Consider the following 13,797-nt stretch of genomic DNA (forward strand, 5'->3'; position numbering starts at 1 on the left):
TCGAAAGCACATCAAAGTGCAAGTAGATAAATAGGTACCGCTCCGGCGGGAAGGTAAATGGCGTTTGCGTGCGCTGCTCTGGTTCGCCAGAAGCGGCTTAGTCATGCTGGCCACATGACCTGGAAGCTGTACGCCGGCTCCCTCGGCCAATAAAGCAAGATGAGCGCTGCAACCCCAGAGTCGGCCACGACTGGACCTAATGGTCAGGGGTCCCTTTACCATTACCTTTAATAAATATCATGAACTGGTTGGTAATATTGAGGAGAAAGCAGTGCCCTGAGAAACAGGAGAAGCAAGTTTCCATCACTGCTGAACCAGTTATGTTGCTGTGCAATGTGAACATTTTGAGACGTCCAGGGTGAAAAAAGATGGCAACCCCTCATGGGAATAGTTTATTTCACACTGGTCACACACTACTATAAGTCTTACTTGTGGACTACATAACACTGTGAGAAACATACTTTATATGTATTGAATTGGTGTCTAACCTGTGGAAAAGCAAGGGAGACGTTGGAGTGTGTGTGAATTTAATCCACTTTTTTTGATGACATCATGTTATGCCATTGTCAAGGACAGTGAAGATCTAAGAAAGCATAGGATTCAGACTAAGCTCTGCTCTGCACTTGCAACACCCTGAAATCCAGTTCTTTTTGTCTCATGCACTGGCATTGTGTACCACCATCACAACCATGACATTATATAAGATTGTATTTTACGCAGAGTGGAATTTTAGTTGAGTTCCCATCTGTTTAGTGTAATTTAAGGATAAGATTGTACTGAGAGTTCTTATTTGATCTTACTTTTAAATGTTCTATTGTGGAATAAATGCAGAGCACAGGGTGGATAACAACGATTTTTTAAAAAAGTAATAATAAAAAAATTGGATTTGTAAAAATTTAAATTGGATTTTTTTTATTTAAATCAGATATTTAAAATAAAATACCTTGGGAGGAAAAATATTTCTAAGGATAGTTTTCTGTTTAAGTTACATTATAGTCCAAAGGCTATTCATTAGGGTTAGGGTTATTTTATTATTATTAAATTTATTATTCAAAAAATGAAACCTTCATCTGGTTGTAGATATTAAGATTATACCAGCAAGAATGAGTCTTTCTGCAAAAAACATGATTTAAATCAAGTCTTACTGACTAGTGATTTACATCAAGTCTTACTGACTCGTGATTTAAATCATATCCACCCTGGCAGAGCAGTTACCAAGTTAGCCCCAGCAATTGATGTGTATTTTCTGTTATAATATTACAGAACACCCCTTCTGAACGCTGTTGTCACAGTTCCACAGACTGGAATGCATCCAATGTATGTTTTGTGTATGCTAGTTAGTAGTTTGTTGACCCTTTCTTCATGCTTCGGAAACTAAATGCCCACAGCGTCTCAGATTCTTGTAACACATGCTTTCAAATTGTTGACAGTGTGTATGTGTGTTGTGGCTGGGAAGAGAGATACTTCGTAACCAAAATCAAACTTAATCATCATCGCAACAAACATAGGTTGGGCTTGATGGCCTTTAAGGTCCTTTCCATTTCTATCATTCCATACAATATATGGCCAGAACCCTCTTGTTTATGTGCTTATGCCATATACAGTGGTACCTCGGGTTACATATGCTTCAGGTTACATACGCTTCAGGTTACAGACTCCGCTAACCCAGAAATAGTGCTTCAGGTTAAGAACTTTGCTTCAGGATGAGAACAGAAATTGTGCTCCAGCGGCGCAGCAGCAGTAGGCCCCATTAGCTAAAGTGGTGCTTCAGGTTAAGAACAGTTTCAGGTGAAGTACGGACCTGCGGAACGAATTAAGTACTTAACCCGAGGTACCACTGTATAAGAAGAGGTCTGCTAGATCAGACCAAAGTCCCACCATCTAGCCTGGCATCCTATTCTCCCAGTAGACAACCAGATGCCTCTGGGAAGCTCGCAAACAGGACCTAAGTGCAGCAAAACTCTCTCGACTTGTGAGTCCCAGGAATCGGTATTCAGAGAAATACTACCTCTGACAGTGGAGGGTAGGACATAGTAATTCTGACTATCAGCCATTGATACACTTCTCCATGAATCTGATTCTTTTAAAGCTATACAAGTTTGTCATTCTAACTACATCTTGTGATAGCGAATTCCATAGTTCAGCCAGCTGCTTTGTGAGGGAGGTAATTTCTTTTATCTGCTCTGAATCTTTTAAAACAGAGCTTTATTGAATGGCCCCGAGCTGCATTATTGCGTGCTTTATGTTTCTAGAAATATTAATGCTTTCGTTTTGCTTCTTATAGGCCATATGTGTGGGTTCAGAAAGCATGCAAATAATGTATCCTGCTATCTTTGATCAATTGCTGGCATTTGTTGAATTTTCCTGTAAACCACCGCAGTATGGACAGCTAGAAACAAAGCACATTGCAAATGCAAAATACAATCAGGTGAGGTGTGTTGAATTTTAGCAGTCTGTTTTTGAGGTCACTGGCTTCCAGATATGATCAGCTTTGCATGAGTTATTTAAATGCCATCATTTTCCTGCATTTGGACATTTGTGTTATCAACTAATTTAATAAATGTTTGCTGGTTTTTCATTTCAAGTTCTTTCCTTTTTTTTCTTGCTACCTTTCCATTTTGAGACTGCATTCTATTAGAAAAGAAAACTATACATTTGTAGTGAAAACTAGCAAAATATATCTATATTAGCCTAACAAAGTTGCTTTAATCAACCTGCACTCAGTTTTGCATTCTAAATTTTCCTGTTAGGCTCTCTTTTCATTCTTCTGTTTTGTGATACCATTGCCTTGAATGCATTTACAATACTAATCATACTCAACAGAAGAATGAGTCATCAGAATTTTAATAGATACTGTGTGTATGTGTATTAATTTTCCCTTATTCTGTTTATCATGCAACACAATGGAATCACAATAGATACAACTGTTTGCACCGGTGAGTTCAAATTCTTTAAAGATTGTGCTTCGTCTTCTTGCTGCATAAATTGCAACATTTCACTTGCTTAAAAATTACTTTTAAATTTCAATTGTGCACCCCTATTCTCAATTCTGTATGTGTGAGGGCTTTCTTTTTGTAAGTTTTTCATGGATCAAATAATTTTCCTTGTGGATTTTTCAAATTTTTTTGCATGGCATCAAAATAGGTCCATTGCAGGATTTGGTTTTTTTTTTTCAGATGGTCTTGTTTCTCTACATGCACTGATGTCCCAATCTTACTTTTCTAGGCAGAGTGGGTAGCATTGAATTATGTACCATTTGCTGAGAGGTCTTTAGAAGTTGTGGTAGACCTGTACCAAAAGACAGCTTGTCACAAAGCTGTTGTAAATGAGAGAGTTCTTCAAAATATTATCAAGGTAAATATTCATATATAATTTTTAAGAAAGTTCTTTAATTATATTTCTTCTGCTCTGAGGTCAGCTTGTGGAATGGCTCTGGAGCACTAAGAGTGATTCTGTTTTGATTTTAGCAATAACCATTTTGTGTTACAATAATTACTGTCCATTTGACAGCTACCCCTATAGTTGGTGCTTGTATCTTTGTTTTAGTCCCTTGCACACTGGAAAACAATGCCACTGTTGGAGACTAGACTATGGTAATCGGAAGCAAGAGGACTAGGGCGTCCTAGTACTAGTGTAATTGAATGAAATCTGCAGTTGGCTGGCATGTCATGACTAACCTCTATTACACTTAGAAACACATTGCTGGGTTTGTGTGACGTTTGTTTTCTTCATGATTCTGTGCATATATATTCACACACATACAGTTATACATATATAAATAACGATGATAACCCTGGATTTCCTGCTGGCATCGTCAGGTTGGGCTCTTGCTGCACCAGGAGCATGAAAGCAGGAGAAGAAACTCTTGGGGATTAGATGGCTCCCAATCAGTTTTTGCTCCTGCCTAATGACAAAGCAGTCATGGCACACACAAACTGAGGGAAAGGAATTGGCTGTGACTTCTTGATATATGTGCATTTCAAACATTACCATTTTTTAGTAGGAATGCACAGTGAAAAAATTTTACCCCAAGAATAGTATTTGAAATTTCCACATGTGCAAACCAAATGAAATGGCCTGTGTAGATTAGCATTTATATTCATTTTGAAATATCAAACGTACGACTGGAGTATTCGGAACTAGACAGTAAAAAGCATTCTAGTATTATAAAATTCCCAAAATTTGTCTGTTTCCATTATTATTGTTCACTGTCATGACTCTCCCGTCTTCCCTTCCGGTCCTGTAATGTTTGCATGGGGAAACCTAGGTGGCCACTTTTGCTTCTTTTTCTTTCTGTCCTTCTTGCCTGAGGGCACAATCTTTCTCTATTTATGTATTTGATCTGTACTTTAAGTGAGCTTCTTTCTTTGTGTTACAAGTACAAAAAATAATAAAGTGCACATTTCTTTCTTGCACACCTTACTGTTCGACTTAACATAAGCATACTTATTTTTGCAGACATTGAGAATGCCACTTAGTTTGAAGTATGCTTGTCCTTCAGAAAGCACCTGGAAGCTGGCTGTTTCTTCTCTCCTGAAAGTTCTTTCCATTGGCCTGCCAGTTGCAAGGCAGCATGCTTCCTCCGGAAAATTTGACAGCATGTGGCCAGAGTTAGCCAACACTTTTGAAAACTTTTTATTTACTAAAAGGTAAAGTGCAACTTCTTGTTTGTGTGGGATTAAAGACAGAGTGAAGAAACTTGAAACAGAGCACATCTGATTTTATTATTTATGAAATTGGCTCTTAAACACCTCTGTCTTAGAACACTTGATTCTTCCTCAAACTTTGGAATGGTTCCATGACTAGGAAAGCGCTAAGTAGACACAGATGCAAATTATGAGAATTAACACCATTATGCAGTTTCCTAAATTATATTACCTTATGAAGACTTTGAGGCTCATCGGGTTTTTCCCATTCTGTGTCACTAAAGCAGAGCTTTCCAAACTCTGTGCCGTAACACATTAGTGTGCTGGCGTGTCACACAAACAATCCCTGCTCTCCTCCCGGGGCTGGAAAGGGATTACTTTAACCTCTGGTTTGATAGTAAAACTGAATTACTGTGAATTACTGTGAAAATATGCATGTCTAAAAAGTGTGTCGCCAACATGAAAAGTTTGGAAAGCTCTGCACTAAAGGTTCTCAAAAGCTAGATGGGCATGTGTACTAAAAACTTTGTAGTCTTTAGCTGGTGAATATAGGCTGAACTGGTCCAACAAATAAGGATGAAATAGCAGTACTGTACCAATAAGTGAAACCTAATCTTGAGTGTTTCTGAAGTTTTTGGCTCTGACACTATAGGGACCATTTGTGCCCGAGAAGTCTGACTTTTAAGCCTTGTTGAGTCACAATTTCTTAAAACTCCCCATGCAGTGGGAAAGATGTGATCATGAGGATCCATGACTTCTGCCAATCCTTAACAAGCTTCTGTACTGAACAATAACACCAGTAAGACTGCAGTCCAAACATACATTAAATAGTGTATGTTCACAGTGAGACTTACTGAGTAAACATTCATAGCATTGCTGAATTTGTGCAAGCTTACACGCTGTGGGCTAAACCACGGTGCCTAGGACTTGCCGATCAGAAGGTCAGCAACTCGAATCCCCGCGACGGGGTGAGCTCCTGTTGCTCAGTCCCAGCTCCTGCCCACCTAGCAGTTCGAAAGCATGTCAAAGTGCAAGTAGATAAATAGGTACCGCTCCGGCGGGAAAGTAAACGGCGTTTCCGTGCGCTGCTCTGGTTCGCCAGAAGTGGCTTAGTCATGCTGGCCACATGACCCAGAAGCTGTACGCCGGCTCCCTCGGCCAATAAAGTGAGATGAGCACCACAACCCCAGAGTCGGCCACAACTGGACCTAATGGTCAGGGGTCCCTTTACCTTTACCTTTACACATAATTGGAAATAGTTTTTTTAGTATAGGAAGCATTAAACAACTGTAATAGGCATTCCATATAGTGATATATTTTAAGTTGTGCACAAATTAAGATGACACATACAGCTTCTTTTTTTGAAAGACTTTTCTGCACAGTTTCTTAAATTTTGGAATTAACATTTCAAATTGAGTTTGATCTTTCCAGACTTAGTGTTTTTACAAAGTTTACAGTCACTGGGTTGCATCCAGTGGTGTTTCTCAGCTGACGGTTAGACTAGTGTCAGCAGAAAGGGAAGGAAAACAGTTTTCAGCTACTCCTCTCCCCCGCTCTTCAGTCTCCAGCCCTCTTTCTGCTTCCAAACTGGCTCCAGAGGGTCACCCAGCTGTCTGTAATAATTGGGGTGGAGTGGAGGTCTGCAGTGCAGAGAGAAGGAATTGCTGAGAATTATTTCTCTCTCAATTTTGCTGACAGAAGCCTATCAGCTTAGTATCACCATTACATATTATTATTATTATTATTATTATTATTATTATTATTATTAGACCCACTATTTTTATATCAAAATCCCACTGCTCATTTTCTGTTTCACAGAAAATGAATTTAAATATTTAACTATGGCCAGCACAGTGTTTATGCAGTAGAAACATAACATAATGTTTGGGAGATGGTCTTGCCTTCTGCAGGCACGCAGTAGTTTAATTAGCCCTTTCAATATACCAGATAGTTTGCAATAGTTTCCCAAATTGTGATAAAGGGAAATTCTGTGCTTGTCAAATTCTGCACTTGACATTTTGAAAAACAGTGAGAGGCTCTCTGAAAAGTCAGAATAATTATTCCTTGTTTTGAGATGCAAAAAGACATAATAGCATTCAACAGTGTTGTGTTCTGCCGTGTGTCATTGTCTCACTTGAAAGCTGAAAAGATAGGGATGTATTATTTCATTTATAGTAAGTGCAAGAATAATCTGCCTTCAACTGTCCGGTTTAATATACTAAGTTGATTAAGCATGAAATGAAACAGGGAGGTATAAAAAGAAAGTGTCTGCAGTAAATGTCTTTTTGACTGTGTGGTTCAGTGCATGATCCACTCTTTCAAATCCCGCTGCTGTGTGGCTTACTGGATATGAGTATCAGCCTCAGTTCCCCATTTGCAAAATAAGAAAATGAACTACAATTTGCAAGTTGAAATATATAAGGATTGTAAACTATTTAAAAATATACTCAAATTGCTCATAAAGGATTTGCACACTGGGATATTTAGTATGGTCAAGGGTCTGAAAAGCTTTGTCCTGTGGTTCCTCATATAATATTGTGAATTTCATATATTAATTGTTTATTGTGAAGCATCTCAAAACGATTTCACAACACAATAAAACATATAAAGCAATTGTGTGCGCGCACGCACACACACACACAAACAAACAAACAAATTGGTCTCTCAATCCCATATGTTAAGGCTGTTCTCCATTTCCTTTCAGTTCCCCTCCAGATAATCTTTCTATTCAAGAGTTTCAGAGAAATGAAAGCATTGATGTTGAGGTGAGTGCATATTTCCTGTCAAGTGACTCAAAATATTTGCCAGCAAAATGTTTAATTAATCAAAACTAGATTACGTAATTTAGTTAATATACCAGGAACCTATTCAAGTAAGGATTAATGCACCTTTTGGTTCACATTCAAGGTTCTGTCGATAGTGCAAGGAGGGTGTAAGAGCCCAAAGCTTGCTCCTGTGCTTCACCCTAGACATGGGCCATGTGTGTACAGATCTCATGCTAAAAAGGCAGAGGTTCTTTATACTCGTGTTTGTTGACATTATTTATTTCTGCAACGGTTTCCAAATCTCCTGGGTATTAATGAACTTCTGGTGAATGACTTTTCAACATAACATTTATATGTTCTCATCTGTTATAGGTGGTGCAGCTCATCAGCACAGAGATACTGCCTTATGCTAACTTTATTCCCAAGGAATTTGTTGGTCAAATTATGACTATGCTCAATAAAGGCTCAATACATTCGCAGTCATCTTCATTTACAGGTATGTTAACCAAACAATAAAGTCATATAAGGAGACACATGGAAGGATTCATTATACATTAAACATTTGGCCTGAAAATATTAAATAGCATGTGCACTAGATGAATAATTAGGCACAGATAACACCCTTTAGATTAGTGTTGTTTTATTCTTTAGCACAGCTGAACAGTGCACAAGAGGCTTATTTTTAAACGTGATTAAAGTTGTCCAGTTTATTTGTACTTTCAATGTATATATTTATATGTATGTTATCTCAGATACAATTTGCTTTTGTAATCATTATCCTTTCCCATACGCTCTTGTTAGTCCAACATTCATTTAGAATAATATATTTCAATAAGTACATTTAAATAGTTTTTTGTTTGCTTGTTTTTGACAGAAGCCGAAATTGATATTCGTATGAGAGAGGAATTTTCAAAGATGTGTTTTGAAACATTGCTTCAGTTTTCATTCAGTAATAAAGTGACAACTCCTCAAGAAGGCTATATTTCACGAATGGCACTTTCGGTTCTCTTAAAACGATCACAAGATGTGCTGTATCGCTACATAGAAGATGAAAGGCTAAGTGGCAAGTGCCCCCTTCCACGGTATGTACTGTGTGTGTGTGTGTGTGTGTGTGTGTGTGTGTGTGTGTGTTTTTTAAGGGAGCTGCTTTTTTCTGCTTGCTAAGGTTTGTATGTTGCTGTCCTCCTTAAGGCCTTTTTGTGTTGCGGTTCTCACGTGCCTTCCCAGTATCTAAAAGAATGTTGTTACAAAAGCATTAGTAGCTGAAAGGCTTGTATATCTGTATATCTTGGTCACCTGAAAATAATAGTAGCTATGTCTTCTAGTTTACTACATATAATGACCATAACAAAAATATAATAGAATCTTAGTTGATTTGGTAGATACTGATGATCAGTTAAATACTTTTGACTAATCACTGTGAATTTGGCCACAGCAACTCTTTAAGAAGCATTCAAAAGTGAATTTTAGCACCCAAAATGTAGTTTAGGGATAGGGAACCTTTTCGGCCTACTGGTCCAATTATTTATCTCCCCCTACGCTCATGGGCCATATTTGGCAAATGGGTAGTGGGTAATACCACTCCCACCTGTCAAAATTCGCCAGTTTGGGAGATAGTGACCAAGCATGACTGAACTCCCTGCTCATCAGCTAAGATTTGATCTTCTGTTTGAATGGGAGACTTCCATGCCCCAGTGCCGATGTTGTTGAGGTACAGCTTCCACCATCCCTGACCATTGGCCATGCTTTGCTGGGGCTGATGGATGTTGTTCAGCAACATCTGGAGGGACAAAGGTTCCCAATACCTGCCCTAATGGAAGCTGCTTTTTAAAATATCCCTTACTTTCCAAATGACGTGCCTGGGTATTGCTCATGGCAAAATTATTTGTATCCCTGCAATAGTATTTTTAAATTCCTAAAAATGAGGTCTATTAGAAACAAGTGGAAACTGCAAAACAGTTGCAATGTGGGGTGTTCCTGTTCAGGCTTCAGGCTATATAGTGATGCCTTCTAGGTTATTCCCCCAATTCAGGTCCTGTTTTGTTTTGTTTTGACCAGCAGACACTCAGCATTCTGTAGCTGCTGATGATACTCAGAGCTTTTCTTTACTTTTTGCAAGGGGTGCCACCTTAGTCCTCGCTCCCCAATTGCTTGTACTTCTGCAAACTTCAGTTCCCCTGAGCATTTGATATCTGCTCCTTATTCTTCAGGGGATCCATCTTGGATGGAATCCTGTCAACGTTCACCTGATGACATCTCTATTGATATTTATAATACACACGTACTTCATTCTGAAAATGAAACTAGATATAATCCATCCTAAAATGAGATGTCACAGTGAAAAGATAATAGTTTTAAAAGTTCAGTTTTAGATTTTGTTAGATATCATTGCAGAAATTTATTTTGCATAAGCTCAAGTTAATCAAATTTCCCCCGAACTTAAATTCACATCTGATTTTGTTATTCCTTTTATAGGCAACAAGTCACAGAAATAATATTTGTTTTAAAAGCTGTCAGTACCCTCATAGATTCTCTTAAAAAAACTCAACCAGAAAATGGTAAGTAAAATAAAAACTGTTTGTGTGAAATATGTATCTTCATACGTTCGTCAGTGAGATGACCCCTTATAGTACTATACCATAGTCACCAACTATGTGGGGCTCTGGGTGCCCAGGTACCCACAAATTTTAAATAAAGGGGCCCAGCCACAGTAAAAGTAGCATGCCCCGGGCACTCACTGTCATGGGGCAAGGCGGATACACCTCTACCATAGAGTTTACTTGTTTAACAGTCTTAAATAATACTATGCATAGTTCTTTATATGTTGACTCATTGTTAGATTTGCCTGTACGTTTTCTAACAAATGTATCTCTAAGCAAGTCCTAATTTTTACAGCTCTTGGATACCACAGTAAAATGATGGGTCTAGGGATGTAATAGTCAATTCAGTCTGGTTGTTTTAGCCTTCCGGAGTCCACAATCAAGTATGAACTGGCTAATGCTTCAAACTGTGCAAGCTTGTTTCATAGGAAGTGTACACATATTCTATCATTCAGATGGAAGAATCACAACTTATAAGGTTACAATCCTAGCCTTTCTCTTGAATAAACGGCAATCTAGCAAAGGAATTAAGATGCTGAGAAAACATATGTATTTATTGAATCTAAGCTGCAGTGGTCTTGGGTGAAACATACTGTTTTTCCTGTTACGTTTATTAACTGGGCTGGTATGAGAGGGCATCTGCATTTACCTTTTTGTTATTCTGTGGATGATGTGTATCTTTCTCCTCTTTTCCTCAGGGTGGGGGACTTGAGGTGGAAAAATACTCTTTAAAGAATGCACTATAAAATTACTTATTTTTATTTTTTTACAGTTGATGCTAACACATGGGCACAGGTTATTGCTTTGTATCCAACTTTAGTAGAATGTATCACCTGCTCATCTTCAGAGGTCTGTTCTGCTCTCAAAGAAGCTTTAGTTCCCTTTAAGGACTTTATGCACCCACCAGCATCCAAGGTACAGAATGGAGAGTCCTGACCAAATTTTTGCTTTTCAAGAAAAATGCATCCATCAAACGAATGTTTGTTCTAATGTGAGACATCTTTGATGAAATCTCATGACCAGTACTTGGCAAGCAGTGTTGACCGCCTTTAAACTGTACTAACCAGAATTCTGTGATTCATATCACTTCAAGCTTGCATCTCAAATGTTTCTGGGTGAATAGCACTGCAAGCCTTTGACTCACTGACTGGAATCCATTTTAAAGTACAGTACTTGCTACAGTAACTTGAAGTGGTGATTGAAAAGTGGGCTTATGTACAGCTTGTTGTGTATGTGTTAATGATGTAATTAAGAAAAAAAAAGAAACCTAATTCATTTGGATTTATTAGGCAGGTGTTTTGCACCGTTTTTTCAAGTACAAAATTGTACTAAAATTTTATGCAAGAAGGTACTGTAACATTCCACATTATCTGTAACCAGCCTTTGTAAACAAAGGGAAAATGTACTTGTGTGTATAATAAATCGTACAGTTCTGTAAAAAAAAGTTGCATTTATTGTTTAAATTCTTTTTTAAACATCAATAATGTTAAAAGCTTGAAAATGTATTTATTATGAATACTAAGTTGTATGCTTGCATTTTTACTTAATATTTGCCTTCTTTGTTGGCAGATATGTTCATTCATATCTGATCATGCAGATGATTTTTTTCCTTTTCTCTTTTGGCATATTTGAATGTATCTTATCTGTGGCCAATGAATAACAATTCTGCTAACAGGACGTATGAATAAAGATAGTGGCAAAAATCTGTGAGCTGCCATGTTGAAATAAATGAATCTGCATAAGCAGAAAATTGCTGTGTAGCACTCAAAACACTACCATACCTCATTTCACTAAATAATTGTTTTACTGTCAGCCCTTTTTTGTAGCTCTGCTTTTTAAAAAACCCTTTTAGTTGAAATGTATATTTTTTTCAGTTTCGCCCCAAACAGCATTGGTCACTATTGTTGAATTATGACTAAAGCAAAATGATTTTTAAGTATCAGCAATATTTTACTTGTATTTCTTGTCATTGTTTCAATAATTTTAAGTGCTTTGTTTTGTAACGTCTTTTCAACCTGAAGAATAACTGTTCTACTCTTTGAGTATAATATGTGTGTGATACAAACCGAGAAGTGTATTTTTGAAGATAGTTTAGAGATATAGTAAACTGTCATGAAGTAAAATTGTTTTGTTTCCCTTTACTATGAAGTGCCATGGAATGGGTATTTCCTGTAAAACCTCTTCATTGTTGCAAAGAAATCTTATCCCTAGGCCACACCACTTAAATTTTAGTCAGACCCTAATCTTGATAATACTGGAATATGTTGGATTGAAAGTTTTATTCTATTGTCCATTCTTTGCTGTGAGAACCTCAGCAAAATAGTAAGTTACTATGGAGGTGACACACTTTACAAGCATGTCTGGTCACCTGCCACATAAATAGTGTCACAGATAAGGCACATGCCATTAACTACTATAATGGAGCCCTTTCTGTGCTCTTACCTCAGAAGCCTCCATGGTTACTGTTCTGTGGTGCTTTGTAGACTTGCACCTTTTGTCATGGAACAGCCAAAAAGCATACTTGTATGGATTTTAAAAGTTTCAGTTTTTATTTCAGTAAGGTTGCATTAAATTGTTTTAAATATATATCTTAAGTGTTCTGAATGTAGTACAAATGAACATGGTAAAGTCTGCACTTACAAGCCGAAACACATTTAGCTGAATCCTATCCTATCCACCATTAGTGCTTACTTCCAATTATGTGTGCCCAGGATTGCAGCCATTGAGTTAAAGGTTGCTACCCTCTGAGAAGGAAGATATGCCAAGCTCTGTTTCCTTTTGAAGTCATCTTGACTGTTACAGTGGATCGTGTGCTGTATATGTTGCAAGCTTGATACAAAGCTTGGGGAAGAGACACTATTCCTACTACCTCCAGGACATGCCATCTTGTATTTCACCAGAATCGCCCAATGAGCTCATACCATAAACTCTGCAATGTGCTCTCAACTTATGACACTTATTTGCCAGCCAGATAGCTTGACATTTTCTTTCTGTGTTATAGAACAATAGCCTTTCTGATGCTTACCTGCTCCAGGAAGCAATATGAGCCAATGATTTGAATTAATGATATCTTGATTTAGTGGTAAATTAACTTTTTTATAGTTTTCAACCAGTCTGTATGTTGTTTTGTTTAGAAAATGTCGGGCATAAATAGAAAATTTGCTTTGAATTGGTTATTACAATTGGTATTTTCTCTTATCGTTTTCTCATAGTAATGTAAGGCTAAAACTCTCTACATACTTACATGGGTAAGTCCCCCATATAGTGTATATAAATATGTTTCAGATTGATTTAAGTTTACCACACAATCTGCCCTGAATTTATGATGATTAATCTAAATGAAAAGGTACATTATATGTTGGTCTTTAGAATGTTTAGCAGAGCAATCTGTCAGATGTGAGAAGGAGAAACTGAGGCAGAGGAAGTGTCAGTTCATGCATCCTTGGAGGAATGAATTTCCTGCTTTTAATTTGGCCACTTAAGGCTGCTTTTGTAATAATTTCCCCCTCCAATGGGTAGTCTGTCCCCAGCTCTACTTCCTGTTCAAAACAGGAAAGCTTTGGATTCTGTGAATCCACAGCCTCTTACCATATCAGTAAATGTTGTAAATAATCTATACTCCTTGTATAGATCTTGTTTTTGTCATTTATGCGCTTTGAGTATATGTTCACTTTTCTGCCTGTAACTTTAAAAACAGCTACTGAAGCATGCATGGACAGCACAAAATATAGTAAAACAACTTTTGGATCTTGGTACTAGCTGCTAATGTGTTCAAATTTTTAGCTT

At 37.5% G+C, this 13,797-nt stretch overlaps 1 protein-coding gene across 4 annotated transcripts in view; it reads left to right on the forward strand.

Moving 5' to 3' along the window:
- The window catches only part of MON2 (MON2 homolog, regulator of endosome-to-Golgi trafficking), a 56,430-nt gene extending 44,296 nt beyond the window's left edge, over window positions 1-12,134 (forward strand). For 2 of the 4 annotated variants that reach the window (XM_083399285.1, XM_083399284.1), the window contains exons 27-35: window positions 2,285-2,428; window positions 2,919-2,936; window positions 3,226-3,354; window positions 4,459-4,649; window positions 7,351-7,411; window positions 7,784-7,907; window positions 8,286-8,493; window positions 9,887-9,969; window positions 10,784-12,134. In XM_083399285.1, coding sequence (XP_083255411.1) covers window positions 2,285-2,428; window positions 2,919-2,936; window positions 3,226-3,354; window positions 4,459-4,649; window positions 7,351-7,411; window positions 7,784-7,907; window positions 8,286-8,493; window positions 9,887-9,969; window positions 10,784-10,947 — 1,122 coding nt within the window. In that variant the 3' untranslated portion in view covers window positions 10,948-12,134. The remainder of the gene's footprint in view (window positions 1-2,284; window positions 2,429-2,918; window positions 2,937-3,225; window positions 3,355-4,458; window positions 4,650-7,350; window positions 7,412-7,783; window positions 7,908-8,285; window positions 8,494-9,886; window positions 9,970-10,783) is intronic. The other 2 variants (XM_083399287.1, XM_083399286.1) reach the window with 1 other exon arrangement.
- Window positions 12,135-13,797: the final 1,663 nt, after the last annotated feature.

This window comes from Podarcis tiliguerta, assembly GCF_965153285.1.
Source record: "Podarcis tiliguerta genome assembly, chromosome: 10".
Taxonomy (NCBI): domain Eukaryota; kingdom Metazoa; phylum Chordata; class Lepidosauria; order Squamata; family Lacertidae; genus Podarcis; species Podarcis tiliguerta.